Below are 18,821 nucleotides of genomic sequence, written 5' to 3'. Positions count from 1 at the left end.
CCGTCTCCTAAGTAAACAGTTCTGTCTCCTAAGTTCTACTTAGGCTACGGAATGTAATTTCGTCTCCTAAGTGATTTATATAAATTTTTAATTTTTATTTTTTCAAAATGCCGTCGTCTAAGTAAAAATATTCCGTCTCCTAAGTAGTACTTAAGCGATGGAATGAAATTTCGTCTCCTAAGTTGTTCTTAGGAGAGGAAATCGAAATATTTCATCTCCTAAGAACAACTTAGGAGATGGAAACTGTTTCGTCGCCTAAGTAGAAAATTCCGTCGCTTAAGTACCACTTAGGAAACAAAATTTTTTAATTCCATTGCCTAAGAGCTATTTTCCAGTAGTGGGTTACAAAAAAGTTACAGACCACACATGCTATGATGATCAAAAGTCTGAGAAAGCTATAACGTTTGAGATTGCCACGACCTTCGGCTACCACACAAAAGAAGGAATTACAAGATTGCAGCTTCATCAAACCAAAAAGTTCAACTGCATAAACACTGCAAGCCAAGTTTTAGCATACATTCAACAAACCACCAGAAAACAGCGAGAAAGAGATTAGCTGAAGCTTTAAGAAGCCTTTTCCGGTGTCCTTGTACTCAGGAAACATGATTGGAGTAATTTGCATACTTTTTCACTTATAAAGCAAACGAAGCAATGTACAGAAAACAAGGTGACTGCAAATAAGTAGTGCTAAATTTAACAAACCGTGTGCAGAACACAAAACGGAGGATAAACTCTTGGATTTTCTTGAGGACAGGTAGAACTAAAACCATACCATAATAAAATCACACCAAAAAGTCCAAATATTAGCTGAAACCAAATTTAGGCAAAAAGGTCAAGAAAAGAACACTACTTTACCTAAAAAAGGCGGGAGAAAATACTCCAATCCAATCCTCAGTTGCTGGGATTTCAGAACCAAATTCCAAAGTCACCCATTTAGTGTCTTCCCCCAAAAATTGTGAAACCCATTGAACTTCTCCTAAGGCCCACAAAACCTGGACCGCGCAGCCCTATCCCATTTCCGCCAAGCCCACGTGAATTCTTTTTCTTTCAAAAAGGAATTGGGCTTTAGCCCACATAAGGCCTAAACCTAGTACTCCAATTGCTCCAACTCTAAATCGTAGTTATCGTCGTTCTCAATTCCCAGGTGTTCTCGACTATAAACGATGTCATTCCATTTTCTCGATCTAAAACCTGGATTTTTATATTTCTCTGTAAATTATTTTCTGTTGAATTTTGATAACGAAGTTACATTGATCGTCTGGTGACTCTGGTCAATTAGTGAGATACAAGGACCAAGTATTTGGTGCGAACTCAATTGGTCAGGGAGTGCTGTAAGTATTCAAAACATGACAATATCCATGCCCAAGTATGTAGCACAGTAATGTGAAAAGCAATGCATGGAAGTTGTACTAGTACGTACCTCGTAAATGGGATTTTTACTTGCATAACTGTGCTCATGGCCATATACAGCAATGTCAACCTTGTACGTACTTCTGCCATAGTTTCTGAAGGCTCTCCCTTCCCATTGAACCAAAAAAAAAAAAGGGTAAGATTAATACAATCAAATCCTTCATTTTACTTTCCACTGAGAAGTTCATAATTTTTAAGTTTAAAATAACAAACAAGATTCATGTTTATGAATTATGAATTTATCTCATTTTAATTTTCTTTTTATCTCCATCCAAAAACAGCAAGTAATCTTCCTTAATAAGTTGTCTTGTGGTCACAAACATCACACTCATTAGTCCTATCGTATCAAATATTGACAACCGTGTCTTTCTCTTCTTTTTTTCTTTTTTTTTTGGGATAAAACCGTGTCTTTCTCTTTTGAAATCAAGCAAAAGAGAATATTAGACTGAAGTGGTGGACTGGTGGTTCTACTCAACTTCTAAAGCAAGTCTACGGCAACTTTCCATTGTGCACCACACAGCATTTCAAGCTTGGTAACGACATCGCTCTAAAATGGCTCTGCAACTCTGGGAAACACTGAAGGGGGCAATCGTGGCACACACGGACCTATCTTCCGCGACCTTCTTCTCACTCTTAGCTCTTCTCGTGGCCACTTATCTTTTGGTTTCTGGGCGTTTTGGGCCGGCCGATACGCACCACCAGCCCAGGAGCTTGGAGGAGATGCACCCTCTGCCGCCGCAGGTCCAGGTCGACGAGATCACCGAGGAGGAGCTGAAGAAGTACGATGGCTCTGATCCAAAGACTCTGGTTATCAGTAGGGATTCAAGTACTCCTTCCTCTTCTCCTCTCACTCGTTCTTGTCCATACGATGTCTTTTTGAGTTTTAGAGGTGATACACGAAACAACTTCACTGGCCATTTGTACACTTATTTGGTTCAGAAGGGAATCAAAACCTTCATAGATAACGAAGAGCTTAGAAAAGGAGAAGAAATATCATCTTCACTTCTCAAGGCAATTCAAGGTTCGAAGATTTCTATACTCATCTTTTCTGAAAACTACGCATCCTCAGGGTGGTGTTTGGATGAGCTTGTTGAGATCCTTAAATGTAAAGAGTTGAAGCAGCAACTAGTTTGGCCCATTTTTTACAAAGTGGATGCCTCCGATGTACGGTGCCAGAAAGGTAAATATGGTGAGGCACTAGCTAAACATGAGATCAGATTCAAAGACAACATGGACAAGGTGAAAAGATGGAGGACGGCTCTGAGGGATGCGGCTAATATATTAGGGTGGACTTTCTCCGACGGGTATATTTCCACATCTGAGCATTTCAATTTTTAATATCGCCGCTAAGTTGCATCTGATAAAATATTTTTCGAATTTAAATTGGCAGGCACGAAGCTAACTTCATCAGTAAGATTGCCGAAGAGATTTCAGCACAAGTATCAAAACGTAGTTGCTTAAATGTCGCAAAGTATCCAGTTGGAATAGAGTCTCGTGTACAAAATCTGCTTGAGCTTTTAGATGTCGGAGGAAGTGATGTTCGCATGGTTGGTATATGGGGTATTGGAGGAATAGGCAAAACAACAATTGCTAAAGAATTATTCAACTCATTCCGCCATAAGTTTGAAGGTTGGTGTTTCTTGGCAAATGTTAGAGCAGCTTCAGTACCCCATCAAGGCCTAGTTCAACTACAAAATAATCTTCTTAATGAGATCTTAGGGGGGCAGAAAATGGAGATGACTGATGCTGATAGAGGAATCCAGGTGATAAAGGACAGATTGGGTAGTAAAAGGGTTCTCTTAGTTCTTGATGATGTGAATGAATTGAACCAGTTGGACAAATTAGCTGGAGGACTGGATTGGTTTGGTCGTGGCAGCAGAATTATCATAACTACAAGAGATAAAGGTTTGCTAATTTCTCACCAAGTTAACCCAATATACACAGCCAAGGCATTAGATGACGATGAAGCTCGTAACCTCTTGATTTTGAATGCCTTCAAGGGAAACAAAAATCCAGATGAGTGTGTGAAGTTCCCAATTGATACTGCTGTACGCGTTGCTCACTGCCTTCCATTAGCTATAAACATTTTAGGTTCACTTCTTGTCGGTAAGGATATAAATCATTGGCATGATGTATTAAAATCTTACAAAAGATATCCAAACAGAGGTATCCAAAAGGTCCTTGAAACAAGTTACAGTGCATTGGAAGATCATTTGAAAGAAGTATTTCTCGACATTGCATGTTTCTTAAAAGGTAAAAAAAAAGACTATGTGATGCAAGCACTAGAGGATCCCTACCCGGCACATGCTCTTGAAGTACTTGAAGAAAAGGCCCTCATAAATACCGAGACTGGTCGGATTTGGACGCATGACTTGCTGGAGGAAATGGGAAAAGATATAGTTCATAAAGAGTCACCCATAGATGCAGGCAGGCGTAGCAGGGTATGGTTCCATGAGGATGTTCGTCGTGTTTTAACTGAAAATATGGTTAGTATAGAATTTGTATCCTTCTATGTGTTTGTGTGTGTCTAGAGCTTCCTAATTGTGAAAATTGAAGTCGTATGTGGTACTAGTACTTGCTTTCCTAATCCTCATTTTTTATATCGTATCAGGGCTCAAATCACGTTAAAGGCATCAGAGTAGAGCTACCAGGAGAAGATGAGATATGCTTGAGTCCTAAATGCTTTAAAAAGATGAAAAATCTTCAACTTTTTATAAACATCAATGCACGGTTCTCTGGAGAGGTTAATTATCTTCCAAATCAGTTGAGGTTCCTTGATTGGCCTGGATTCCCAGCACAATCTTTACCATCCGACTTCAATCCCCAAAAACTTGTCGAGCTCAATATGCGAAACAGTCGCATCTCACGACTTGGGGAAGGACTCAAGGTATTCTAAGCTGTTAACTTTTCATTTGTTGTTTTGACGAGCTGCAATATTTTTAAAATTGTTAAGAGGAGTCATTTGATCTTTTTCCTTTCTTTTGTTGCAGAATTTGCAAAATTTGAAATCTCTAAGCTTCAGAAGTTGCAAATTCTTAACAGAGATCCCTGACTTGTCTGGAAGGTTCCCGAACTTGGAGAGGTTGAATTTAAGGGGCTGTACAAATTTAGCCGAGTTGCACCATTCTGTTGGATCACTTGAGAACCTTGTGCGCTTCGATCTCAACGATTGCTATAACCTTAAGATGTTTCCAAGAATAGTCAAAATGAAATCTCTGAAATATATTACTTTTCGCGGCTGCAAGAGACTGGAGAAATTCCCAGAAATTGTGGGAAGGATGGAATCCTTGGTTAGCATGAATGTATCTGGAACTGCCATCACAGAAGTGCCTTCATCAATTGGACACCAACTCTATAATCTCAAAGAGCTGTACTTACGCGGATGTGAAAATCTTACGACTCTTCCGCTCAGCATTTTTGAATTACAACGTCTATTGAATCTTGGACTCGGAGGTTGCCCAAAACTGGCGCCAACTCCATGTTCTAATAAGGTGGAATACCCTGAAGCGTCCAACTCAAACATTTCACATTACGGCAAGCAAATTTCATCAGACTCTGATCAAGGCAATTTAGCGTTTCCTTCGCTATTCTCCCTCAGTATTTCAGACTGTGGTTTCCTTGTGACGCTTGATCATGCCCCCGCCTTACACACGCTTGATCTTTCATTCAGCAATTTTGTGAGTCTTCCCGCTGGACTTGCCAAATTAATCGTATTGAAGAGGCTTAATTTAAAAGAGTGCAAGAACCTTCAAGAGGTTCCGGAACTTACACCAAATTTAGAAATTTTGGAGGTGAGTGGTTGCGTATCATTGGAAAGGATTTCAAAGTTATCAAGCATTTTGAAACGTCAAGAATCGCAAATGTTCAGAGACCTGGACTTTTCCTATTGCTGGAGACTGTATGGCAATCTGGTCGAGGAGGCCAAGAAGGAACTACCTTTGTTAGTGAATGATAAAATTGATAATCATCATCATCATGAGGGGAAGGCCGATCTCTTGTCTCTTTTTCTCTCTTCTCAGAAGTCTGAATTCAGGATTGTGTTTACAGCAAGTGATGAAATGCTAGAGTGGTTCAGCTGTCGAATGGGCTTGGAAGAGGATAGAGTACTGTATGAATATGATATTGAAGTCCTTCCTAATTTCAAATGGGAGAATACAGGAGTAACAGGACTGGCTCTATGTGAAAGGCATGTACAATTTAAATTCGAAATTCGTATCGACGAAGTACTAGTAGTGACGAGACACAGTGTCGTTAGTCATGGTGCGTGGCTGCAATATATTCCGTTCGATGGAATGGATATGAGTGGGTTTGGTTATCGTCGACCGGTGCCACCTTTTCGATGTCGAGTTAGTTTTCATCCAGACGTCTATCCTGGCATGGGTCCCCTGAAAAGCTGCGGAGTGCATCTAGTAATGCCACCAAATGAAGAGAGTATGAAATTAAACTATAAAGGTATCCTATCATGTATCTTTTCTCTTTCTTTGTTGCGGAGACTTGATCATTTGTTATATTAGTATCAATTATGGTGTTTAATGGGTTAGGACTTGAGATAAATGCTGGATATTGTAGAATTCATTATGCAGTTTTGCTTTTGCTGCTGGGTCATAACCTTTCCCTGTCTTCAAAACAGACTCTGATGTTGAACTCGGGTCAAGTGACGCTAACAGCGAGTTGGCAAATAGCTATAGAGGAGAAGAAGGGCCGTCACGACTCAAGAAGAGGTAATTCTATGATTGGTTTAGTCTTTAAAATTCTTCATCATCCCGAACTTGTATACCGGTGAAAGCTAGACAAGTTCATTTATTTTTGGTTATGATGCCTTCTACAGTTGCTATGCGAACTTTGGTTTTTTAAAACTCTTTTTGTTGTTGTGAAAAAGACTGAGAGAAGAGAGAAACGACCGAGTGAGGGAATATGTTGTATATTATTGAGTAGACAACCATCTCTAATATAAATATGTAATCAGGAAGCCCATTTTAATGAGGATTGAGTACCTCTATAATGAGCACTAGTTGAAGACTTTATTGGTCCATCCACTTTCGATCGTATATCAACATCTTCATCATTCAGTTTATAGGTATTTGAGTAGATCAATTCTGTAATTTTTCAGCTAAATTAAAAATCGTTAAGGTATTTGTAACTGTGATTTACGAATCATGAACTTGAACAGTTAATGTTTGACAGATTTGGTTCGTCCTTTATCAAGTTCGTTACCTTAACGATCACCGATTTGGCTGAAAATGTACACAAGTGATATGATCATATAGACAAAAAAAAAAAAAAAAAAAAAAACTAAGACCGATGAGATGACCAAAGTGTGATAATAAAAATAGAGCCTTTTACTAACTAAAAACAAAGTACGTTAGTTTTTTTTTAGGTTAAGGGTCACAACATCAGTATGTAAATTACATGAATATTCTTAGTCAGCTAATTATAAAAATGCTTACTAACTAATAACTATTTACGTAAACCATATTTTTTGTTTTATTTATTTATTATTATTCATTATTAAAAAAAAAATCAAATGGTGGTTGTTTAATGACCATCTTCCACCCCAATGCTTTTACACATATAGGCATACCATACCTTGATGTCATGATTGTCATCCCTACAAAAGAGTGTATAAATGTATACTCATATCACTTTCATCAACATTTACATACACGAATACCTCCAACTGTTTTCTTTGCTTCAACTGATTGGCAGAGCCAACAACACCAGCAATGGACAACAAGCAGAAAAATGATAAAACTGGTACAGCCGGAATAGCACTGAGCTTGCTTGAGGTGCAGTAGTTTCATAACATTGGTAGAGCTTTGTATAAGAAAGCCCCATTCTTGTTTGCAAGTTCAATTAATTATATATACATACACATATAGTCGAAAGCTTAAATTACAAGTTGTATGATTGATTTCTTGAGCATGAAGTTTGTACAGTTCTGACTTCTGTTGAACCTTAACTAATCGTCGATGATGCAATTTATGCCTTGTTCAATGCAAAATAGTAGAGGGGTACTTTTAAGTGAATCTAGAAATGGACGTTTACAGCAACACAAACAAGCTGTGCTAGTCGCTTATTTGAGTTATTTATTTCCACTGGTGGCTTCTTACTGTTTTCTCGTTACTTTGTTCATTTTGAACTCATCTTTTGATCGATCTGACCCTATTGTTGGCCATCGAAGAAGTTAAGCGAAATAGTAGTCTTGTTGAAATAACAATAGTATGCTTCCCAAAAAGAAAATTTTCATTACAATATATGTAACAGTCAGAAGTTCTTTTATCAAATCAAGGATCTCGATCGGCATTCAATCAGCCTTTCCTTTCTTTTATCAAACATTTACAGTACATAGCATATCTCTTAAGCTTCCTTATTAGAAAAAAAAAATAATATATATATATATATATATATCACAATTCAGAAAATCAAAATCGATCAAATCCATCAAAAGACATGAGGATGGAAACTTAGAGGGATGGAGGTGTTGCATTGAGCTCGCTTGAGGTGCAGTTGCAAGCCATAGTTGGCAACTTCTAGTTCTTGGTTTCGGCCCTGATATTCTTTAAGACGCTCGTTCTGAATCATATTCTCCTTTTTTATTTCTTGGATTTCTTGTTTCAGCATCATATTCTGCTCCTCCTTCTGGGCGGCTACCACCTCAGCCTCGGCGGCAGCACGTGACATGATCCCATGCTCAAAGACCTCTAGCGCCTTTGCAGCACGTGACTTGGCATCGTCGACGCTGGTGGCGCTGCTCATCTCTCTAACAAACAGCTCAACCCATTCCTCCACATTGCTCAGATTCTCATGAGTCAGCTTCGCTCTCTTTCCGAAACGTTCAGGTTTGGTTTCCTCAGCTAGACGACGAAGTGAAGTGACATTATGTTGAGGAGGAACCGTAGGAGAAGAAGAGCATCGAAGTCTTTTGGGTAGATGAATTGATGAAGGGTACACATCTTCTTCGAATAAGAACGACCTCTTGTTTCCACACAGAACTGCTGCTGCGGCCATGACCGTTTGACAAGTACAGAGAAACCTGCTTTGAATCGATAGATTGGATGAAGCGAATTAAGCAAGGTGTGAGATTATGGTGGTGAGATTGGTAGTATTTATAATGAAAAAAACAAGTCGTTGATAACTCTTTCCATTTCCTTGGAGGATAAGGATTCCGAGATTTTTCAAGTTTTTCCTTTTGTTCTTTTCCGTGTCATTTCCGTGTCCTTGTTTTCATAGGACTAAGTTGGGAAATCTGTTACAGTGTTACCCTATTTCACCATTTCAAATGAGTAATAGATGATTTCAAAAAGAATTCAATTCTAATTAAAAGACCTTAATCCTAACTCGTTTACATTGAAAATTTTCGAACAAAAATCTAAATTTGTGTACCACATGATATTTGTGTACCACAAAAAGCATCTCCCCAGAGAATTTGGCCAATGTGGCACAAACCATATATTGTCGAAAGTAGGTTCACTTGAAAATCAATCAACTTAATTTGATTGAATTACATTTAAAAATTAGCAAATCCTTGTTTAGCTATATATAAGCTGTCACAAGGTTGTAGGATTTTCCTAAAATATTTTCTGTAAGATAGCGCCAAACAACTCTTTCTACTAAAAAATTACAAGAGTACAACAAGTACACCAGTTCCTCTCTTGGGGTTACCCGGCCCTCCATTGGACTGAGTTTATATTGCGCTACTATGTGTATGGCGGTTCACACCCTTAACCGTCGATCTAAGGGTAAGGTGACATGCTTGTAAAGTAATTATGTAACTTTTGTCCAAAAAAAAAAATTATGTAACTTTTTGTTAATGAGTTGTGAAATCCACACATCCTTTTTTTTTTTGGTAACTTGAATTTTATCTTTTAATGACTTAAATTTTGTCTTTTTGTAAATGTTTTTACCAAAAAAAAAAAAAAAAAAAAATTGTGTGAATTTCAATTTAAAATGTGTAGATTTCACATCTCTTAACTCCGATGTAATTTAGTAATAAGTTTTAGATCAAAAATTGGAGATCGTATTTAATGTTCAAGCCCAATAACACGAGCCAGCTCAGTTTATGGGTCAGGCCCACTAGGTTTCATTCTTAATTCCCTTGTTCTCGGGTTTTTGGCTAAACCGACAATGGGTTCGATAGGCACATCTCCGGTTCCCGAAAACGGCTCTGATACCCCCAACGGCGCCACCGTCACATACGACGGCGACACCAAGCCTCACACCGGCGATGGATATCCTCCCTCCGCCGCCGTGACGACGCCGGAATCGGAAGCGTCGAAGAAGCGGAGGATGTCCCTGCTTCCTTTGGAGGTCGGCACGAGCGTCCTGTGTCGTTGGAGGGACAACAAGTACCATGGAGTCAAGGTCATCGAGCGCCGGAGGGTTCACGGCGGCGGACCCAACGATTACGAGTATTACGTTCACTATACCGAGTGTAAGATCCTTTTTTCTCTCGCTTGATTTTGCCAATTAGGGTTAGGGTTTTTTTCGATTTTGAAATTTTAGCGAAATTGGTACTGGTTTGGGTATAATTGGTCACTACTCGGGAGAATTTGTATTTCGTATTGGTCAATTTGGTGTTTATTTTGTAGTAGTTAACAGACATTGGTCAATTTGATGAACTTCCTATTTGGCTGAGTTGATGTGTGATGAATTGATGACTTGTTTCCGGAGTTGGGGATGAAAAGAAACTTAATTGGCACTTAGGATAGGAGGAGTGGAATTATGCACTTAATTGCACTTAATACTGAAAGAAAGAACTACCCTTTATCTCGAGTTCTCTGGAAAATCTTAGGAACTGATTAATGAGGTTGTCGACCCTTGGATAGGTAAGAACAGTAACTTGGATATAGATTCACTATGATTAGGGACTGTTGGGCCAGTAAAATGGAGATGGTTTGAGAATAATGGATGTGGAAGCAAAGATCAAAGGAACTTTTGTCAGGTATGGTGGATCATAAGGTAGAAACTTCCTTGGGGTCTCGTGTCTGATCCCCCTTAAGGTACCATTTAGCTAATTGCTAGAGTTTCGGTTCACCTGAAGATTGTAGGCTATGGCAGGACTCACCAGTCTTGCAAAGTGGGTTTGGGGGATTTCTGGGCATAGAGAAGAAATATTATGCAAGAGGTGTGACAAGCACAACAAACTTGTTTGGGTCATGTCGTTCTGTTTATCTCTAGTTTGGTTACAATTCGTTTTGATACAATAGAACATCACATCTGTCACCTGATATCTTAATTATTGCGTAAACGTTATTAGAATTGTTTTCCCCCCTCAGATGGCATAGTATCTAACATATTCTGCTCCTGGTTATATAATCAAATTGATCAATGTAAAATTGATATTGTCATCTTTTTGTTTATCTGAACAGTCAATAGGAGGCTTGATGAGTGGGTGAAACTTGATCAACTTGACCTTGATTCAGTAGAGGCTGTTGTTGATGAGAAAGTGGAGGACAAGGTAATGTTGTTCATTTCACCCCCTTTCCAGAGTTTTTTTCTTCAGTATTTTTTGGCACTGCTCATTGTACCCTGAGGTTTCCAAAGCGTTCAATGATGTCTGGGTTTCACACAAAATATTCCTTATATGAACTTTGTTTAATTTTTACTGTGCTCAGGTCACAAGCTTGAAAATGACTCGCCATCAGAAGCGTAAGATTGATGAGACCCATGTGGAGGTATGCACAATTTGGATAACTTAAGTGCTTTATATATATATATATATGTATGTATATGGTAAAATTCTGTGTGGAAGTTGTCTACATTACTAGTTAGTAACATCGGAATATCTGTGAGGTAGGGCTTTAATGAGAGACTCTAAATGTGAACTTATATTTCATGTGTTTTGGTATTTTTATAGGGGCATGAGGAACTTGATGCTGCTAGCTTACGTGAACATGAAGAATTTACTAAAGTGAAAAATATAGCGACTATAGAACTTGGAAGATATGAGATTGAGACATGGTACTTCTCGCCGTTTCCACCAGAATATAATGACTCGGGGAAGCTGTACTTCTGTGAGTTTTGTCTCAATTTCATGAAGCGTAAAGAACAGCTTCAGAGGCATATGGTGAGCTCTCTCAAATTTTGTTATTTTGCCTTGCTTACAATTGTTTGTAAAGAGAGATTCATGCATTAGTGAGCCTGTGGTTAATATTTTTTGTTATTAAGTTCACTTGCTTTCGTAAAACTTTTTGTAGTTAACATTATTTATCATACATTTTCTTGTCTTTGTATACAGAGGAAGTGTGATCTTAAGCATCCTCCTGGTGATGAGATATACCGGAATCATACGCTTTCTATGTTTGAGGTTAGTTGCCGCATATCTGCACAATATCTCGGTGATAAGTTCTAAAGAAACCCATTGTGTGTGTGTGTATGATTTATGTAATTTGCGATTGATTTTGAAACACTTTAATACTGCATAACCATCCTTTCATACTCTTTATTTTTTCAGTCTTGAATTGTTTTTGGATATATTTGCAGCCTTGCAGAAGTCAAGTTTGTGGTTGATATAACTTGCTTTTTTAAAATGTTTTGAATCAGGTTGATGGTAAAAAGAACAAGGTTTATGGACAGAACCTTTGTTATTTAGCAAAGCTGTTTCTTGATCACAAGACCCTGTACTATGATGTTGACCTCTTTCTATTTTACATTCTATGTGAATGTGATGATCGGGGATGCCATATGGTTGGATATTTTTCAAAGGTATTGTCTGCTGTCATTGCTCATCTTTAATTGCTGCATAATTTACTGCCATATACATACAATGATACTTGGTTTAGTAGCTGTGTATTGCATGATGATTATTCTTGTGCCTCAATGCTTTGAGTCTTATAACCAAGCACTGCATGTTATAATATAACCCTATCAATTATTATTATAGTACATTCAGTAGCCTTTTGCACTGTTGCCATGATATATATATATATATATATACACACACACACACACGTGTGTGTGTATTGGATGTATTGGGGGTTTTATAACTTTCTTGATAACTCCCGAGTTTTTCCCATCCTTATCTACTTGTATAGGAGTTGGTTTTGTGTTATCTCTGATTCAGAGGTTGCTATGATAAAAGTTGCAGTTGGTTATAATTCTTTGTGTTATATGGTAGAATTTCTATCCTATTCTTTTTTATTTTTTTATTATTTTTATTTATGGTATAGTCAATGAAATTCTCATGGCACAACTTTTGACATATGAGGGAAGATAGCACTCAGGGTTCTGAAATTTTGAAGTGACTGAAGCTCTGATGTCCATTTCTTGTCAGATGATTTTCTGTCAGTGTGATCATGTTTCGTCAGATATCTTTCTACTCAACTTGAAATTCAATGTCATTTCTCATCTTGCAGGAAAAACATTCGGAGGAGTCCTATAACTTGGCATGTATCCTTACCCTTCCTCCTTATCAAAGAAAAGGCTATGGAAAATTTCTAATTGCCTTTTGTAAGCTTCTGTCTCTTAAAATTTTTAGTTCTTGTGGCTTAATTTGAATTGAAAGCAAACAATTTTGCCAGAAATAATTACTAATGTTTCCTAAATATGAAACAGCATATGAACTATCAAAGAAAGAAGGTAAAGTTGGTACGCCCGAAAGACCCCTCTCTGACCTAGGACTATTAAGCTACAGAGGATACTGGACCCGGGTGCTTCTAGATATCTTGAAGAAGCATAAGGGAAATATTTCCATCAAGGTGAGCATGTCTCTCTTATTTAATCAAGACCTTCCCTGTAGTATATTTGCTTGTTCTACTTTGCTGATCATTTTTGAAGTGTTCCGGACACTAGGAAATTGTGACAAGTGTTCTTTTGTAACATTAGAGTTGCAAGCTTAAAAATGGTTTTATTTCTATGAATTAGGTAGGATATAGGATATTTAGACCAGCCAAGTTATATAAACTTCCCTAATAAAGTTACATATTCACTTTGTAAAAATAGATTTCTACACTGTACGTAATTCCAAATGGTTATATCCCTTATAATTGAACTCCGATATGTGTTTTGGTTTTTCCTCACTCTTACATCCTTCCAACAACCATAGATCCTTAGTAATGCTGTTTCCGCTCCTTTACATTCATGCATGATTATGCGTGGACCTTAAAAATTTGATGTCAGTATGCTTGTGCCATGGGAAAAAATTACAAGAAGAAATGTCAAATATTTCTAGTTAAATTCACAATGAATTCAGGATACTGTATAATGATGTTAACTATGTTTGTGTTTTGCAGGAGCTCAGTGACATGACTGCCATCAAGGCAGAGGATATTTTGACCACTCTTCAGAGTCTAGAATTAATTCAGTACAGGAAAGGGCAGCATGTCATCTGTGCTGATCCAAAGGTCTTGGACCGTCACTTAAAAGCAGCTGGTCCTGCTGGTCTGGAGGTTGATGTTGGCAAATTGATCTGGACGCCGTATAAAGAGCAAGGCTGATGATTTGATAAACGTGTTTCATCAATCCTTTAGTCTGCTGCACCTTGTATATATACCTAGGGAATGAAAACAGGAGTTGGACTTGAATTCTAGATTATCCTAGTCATGAATTCTTGACACTATTTGCTCTTTTTAATGTAACAATTTTATCGTGTATTTGACCAAACGGTCTAAGAGAGTAGTAACTGAGTCTTACTTTTCTGTTTGCTGTTTTGTGCTGTTGATATTCCCTTTGTAGAATTGAGGATACAACGCCATGAACAATTTTGTATAGAAAAAAAAAAAAAAAAAAAAAATACGAAGGCCAAGAACAAAAGTTCAAGAAACCTAGTCATCCTAGGCTTAAACAATAACAAGTTGATGAAAATGGACAGGCCATCAGCACCACTATCTTTAACCCAGAGAGTTCTCAGTGTCCCCGAATTAGGGTTTGTATATACTTTTCGTTTGGTGCATGATGGTACTCATTCGTCAATTGCAGTTGCTTAAAAGGAAAAGGAAACTTTGTCTGGTAAAAGTGAATATCATCCCTTACCATCAATTTTCCATGGCACTATTCATCCAGATTAACAATCTGACAAATAGATCATCGTTTCAACTGGATAGCAAATTATCAGTTGTTCATGTAGTTGCTGCTAACCCACGTATAATTCTTGGTTGTAAACTGAGAGTAAAGGCTTCAGTTCTGCCTTTGGAAATTATAGGACTAGTCAAATGCTTGACCGTAACAAACCAAGGGGCCGGCATACGGCATACCTTCCAAGCTGGTATCTTTTCAATCTCAGAAAGCTCAGTTTCCTGCCTTGTTTCCAAATTTGCAATTTGAAAAGAATGAGTAAAGCTCACAAGGTAGGACTTTCCATTGATTCAAAAAACTCAAATAACTAAATAATATTAGATCTATGAATATAATTAACTCATCAAACACATCACAGCAATAAGCTATCAGTACCAGTCCAATAATTTTGTCACTGGAACATTGAATCAAACAATATCCAAAGTTGGATCCAAAAGAAAAGCACATTAATTTACAACACCTTGTTTTTACCTTAATCCCCTTAATGGGGTTTCTTCTATTCATTATAATCATACACTTGTGGATTGAGTTTGAAGTCTAGGAAGATGAACTTGTTTCAGCTGCAAACCTTTGAGTGCAGCCCCACCAGATCTTCTCTTATAAAGACTCTCCTCTCCTTGTTGGGGAGATCTCTGCACTCTCTTGATCACAGGTAGAGGAGGATCCAATTCAGCTAAGTTGATTGTTGTTGCAACACAATGACCTTGTCTCACATTACTCACTTGTGGTCTCCTGCTTCTGCTTATTGGACAGCTGGTGGCGGTGGCAGCAGTTGCGGTGGCGGTGGTCGTTTTAGTTGGAGTGGTACGGGGGGTGAGGTGTTTGCCGGAGAAGAGTTTCTTGAGCTTGGAATACTTGATATTGTTGCTGCTGTTGGTAGCTTGAGTGGTGATCGGATAGCCCGAAACTTTGTTGCTCCTCTTAACTTGGCCCATACAACTGATTCTTGGAGATACAGAGTCGGTGGAGAAGGAAACACTTGGAACCTGGACGTCTTTGATTGATGGTCTTGAACATAGCATCGGCAAGAATGTGCCTCTGTGATTTATATGCAGATGATGAGCGTGTACATGATGATGGTGGTGGTGGTAGTGCTGGTGGTGATGGTTAAAGCGGTTATACTCGTTTCCCATAGCTCTACCACTCTTCTTCTTAACTACTCGATATTTGGACAACAGTTTAAACGATTCACAAATTCGAAGTTCTTCGAACCACCTTCAGCTCAAAATATCGAAGTTTTCATTCAGTTGGTACAGAAAGAAATGCAAATCATGTATTTTGACGAGCTTCTTAGAGAGAGAGGGAGAGGCGGAGAGGAGAGGAGAGGAGAGAGAGAATACTACTAGTCTTGGAGTCTTGGTGGGTGGTTTAGGGGGGTTAATAAGAAGAGAGGGAGCTAGAGAGAGCAATGATATAATAAGTTTGAGGATGGAGATGGTCGTGATGGTGTTCTAAGCAAATGAGAGAAGTTTAAAAGGGTGTTGAGATTGTCAAACACGGACCAAGTGATGTGTATTTTTGCATAATAAGACTACCCTTTTCTTACCCATTCCTTCATTCATTCCTATTAACAATTGACCTAGCTAGCTAGCTAGCTGGAGCAGAAAAGAGCTAGAGATCAAATAGACACAAGTATGGGAGGACTGGAGGAGGACCATTAATCTAATCCATTATGTTGCCCTCTTTTGGGGTAAGAAGGGAAGTGAAGTGTGAAAATGAAAGCTCTTTTGCATGCCCTTTAATTATTGAAGGTAACCTTCTACGGTTCTGCCCAACCAATTCGATCACGCCAAGTCTACACGTTATTGCTGGGGTTATAAATCATAAGCTGACCTGCATCTTGTCTCCATTTGAATCTCATCGATCACTGGGTTAAAATTCTTCATCAACATATAACATGACAAATCATATAACATAACAATCAAATCTCTGGTCTACCAAGACTATCAAATCGATGAGATTAGTTGTGTGTGAAATCAGACGAGTTGTGTGGTAGGATACCAGTCACAACTCACAGGTGTGAATAGTGAAGTTAAAAGATACGTCGACGTACAAAACGATACAAAACACAAAATTTGAGTTTGTAAATTGAATCTAATTTTATCTTTAAACTTGAGCAATTAGATTGAGAGTGATAACCCGTTTTCTCACAGTTATGTATTCATCTGAGATCATATTATTGTATATACAATCATGGCCTTGCTTGGTTCATATGATGTCAGAGCTTGTTCTACTGAGGTCTGAGGAATATGAATGCTTCTGCATTAAGTTTATGATATACGAGTTGATTGAGACACACACAAAGCCAGACAAAGAGTCAAGCTGATGATCGCCATGAATAATAGTCCAGCACTGCAGCACATATTATTATGTAAAACCACGCCTATCCAGAAACCACAAAATGCAAACTTAATTAATCTAGCACCAATTAGTAGAAAACAAGTATACTTAAGTGAATTTCTTAATCTTCTATCCTCTTCTTGCATATCATAGTTTCTCTGTGTGTGCATATTTGACTACTTCAATAACAGTTCGACGTATGGAAGATCAAAGTTTTCTTATGGGTTCATTGACCAAAAAACATATACATGGTCTTGTTCATGAGTTTAATATAGCCTTTTCTTTTCTTTGATGAAAGTTTCGATCGAGTTTAATAATCATGACGTGCTGCTTTGTTTATAGCAAGCAAGTTTTACCTTGTCAAAAATGATTATCAATAGTTTTCCAGTCAAAAGAGAAAAAAAATAGGAACTATGATTGATTTTATATCTTTATTCTTCGTTTTCATCTGGTTTTTGCTTCTATTTTTCCTCTGTTGTTTTACTGCTTGGTCATGAAAAACTACATTTAGGGTTCTCTCATCAGATTCTTTCTATGCCGGCCTTAATTTTAAATTCAGAAACCATTATGAGCTAGCATATATCGATCTGGTAAGAAGTAATAATAAAGAACGAACACCCAGAAAAACTTCAGCTAAACAATTTAAGCATGTCAGAAATCCAGCTAGTAGCAGCTAGTACTGTAAAATCCAAGCAACTGGGGAAAACTAAACTCATATACAATCTGGTTTTGTATTGCATGGAAATCTGGGTTGGCTGTAAATTGTGATTTAAAATGAAAACCACATGCACATCGAGGGTGGAGAAAATTAATGCAATAGAACTTGGAGGTGTATACATCTCAGCCGACAGAGCTTGTACTATTGAACATGGCAGGCACATGAAAGGTGCATTTGGTACACAAACTCTTATCATATAATTCTTTTACCAAACAAGCACCTGTGGTTGGCACTTGCCCCATATATGAATCATACTAATGTAAAATGTTTGGTGCAAGTCTTGGAAGAGTGTAGGAGAGTAGGACCATCAATGGGATCCCATCAATTATCAAATTTTGTTTGTCTATAGATCTATGATCATCACGCCTTGACCCTCTAACTTTAATTTGTGTTACCAATTCGCCAAAACCAATTTGAATCTACTTTCAAAATCCAAACCCTAACCCTAGCAGTAACATAATATGCAAATTATTTGGTCGACTAACGTTGTCTTTATGACAAGATTAGAAATTATGTTTACTTAAAATACAATTGAATGGTCTTCTCACACCAAAAAAAAAAAGAAAAAAAAAGTAGCAATTGAATGGTAATTGGCCTTAATTAGAACATGTAATCATAAAAAGGGAAAAATGGTAGTTTCATTACTTGTGTCTCAAGATATCATATGATCGATTTAGTGGGATGTGTGACTCCATTGATAGAGAGGACATTACGCACTAGCGAAGCTACTTGAAGACCAAAGGGGGGCATGGCAAGTTTTGGCTTGTATAGTTCATGCTTGGATTAAGAACATATAGTGGCACCCCTTATTTATAATCATCCCCTTCATTTGGCCTCTATATATAGTAACCAATTATGAATGATGTATATAATATTAAGATGTTAATCAAACTTATCCAATGTGGAATCAGCAAACAATTGAAAATTTGGGTATATGGGTACACGTACATTTGTTTGCTAACTAAAAGAACAAAAGCCAAATGACCAAGTGCACTGGCATAGCAAGATTGGCAACACATATGACATAGAATAATTTGATTAGTACTGTTGGCAAACACTATCTCAGATCTCCCAGATATACATCTCCAAATCTATGTGTTCTTAATCTCTATTCTATGAAGATTCTTGGACCCCCTAATTTGATCTATTCATATAGAATTGAAGGTTGTCTCAGATATATATGTATAATTATATAATGGGTGTGAAGCACAAGAAGAGAGGTTGATCTGCCTCTATGGCTAGCCTGCCTGGCCATATAGAAAGATTAGACAGAGTCGATCTGAGATGAAACCAGATCCTAAAATACACGTCCAATTTGTTTAGAAGCTTTTGTTTTGTTTTT

The 18,821-nt window shown here is 37.8% G+C and overlaps 2 protein-coding genes across 2 annotated transcripts; both read left to right on the top strand.

Moving 5' to 3' along the window:
* The first annotated feature begins 1,962 nt into the window (after positions 1 to 1,962).
* On the top strand, positions 1,963 to 7,156 carry LOC101298614 (TMV resistance protein N-like). Its single transcript, XM_004301741.1, has 6 exons — positions 1,963 to 2,714; positions 2,801 to 3,896; positions 4,022 to 4,297; positions 4,401 to 5,862; positions 6,041 to 6,131; positions 7,117 to 7,156. The coding sequence occupies exons 1-6, from the start codon at positions 1,963 to 1,965 to the stop codon at positions 7,154 to 7,156; spliced, it is 3,717 nt and encodes a 1,238-aa protein (XP_004301789.1).
* A 2,375-nt stretch (positions 7,157 to 9,531) lies between these two features.
* On the top strand, positions 9,532 to 14,052 carry LOC101313025 (probable MYST-like histone acetyltransferase 1-like). The gene is made up of 9 exons (XM_004300370.1): positions 9,532 to 9,841; positions 10,779 to 10,867; positions 11,025 to 11,084; positions 11,267 to 11,476; positions 11,648 to 11,716; positions 11,953 to 12,114; positions 12,765 to 12,858; positions 12,964 to 13,106; positions 13,641 to 14,052. Exons 1-9 carry the CDS (start codon positions 9,535 to 9,537, stop codon positions 13,842 to 13,844), a joined length of 1,338 nt encoding a protein of 445 aa, XP_004300418.1. The 5' UTR covers positions 9,532 to 9,534; the 3' UTR covers positions 13,845 to 14,052.
* Positions 14,053 to 18,821: the final 4,769 nt, after the last annotated feature.

The sequence above is a fragment of the Fragaria vesca genome, linkage group LG5 (genome assembly GCF_000184155.1).
Source record: "Fragaria vesca subsp. vesca linkage group LG5, FraVesHawaii_1.0, whole genome shotgun sequence".
NCBI classification, from domain to species: Eukaryota; Viridiplantae; Streptophyta; class Magnoliopsida; order Rosales; family Rosaceae; genus Fragaria; species Fragaria vesca.
The sequence above is the reverse complement of the archived record's forward strand: the minus strand, read 5'-3'. Positions and strand labels throughout refer to the sequence as shown.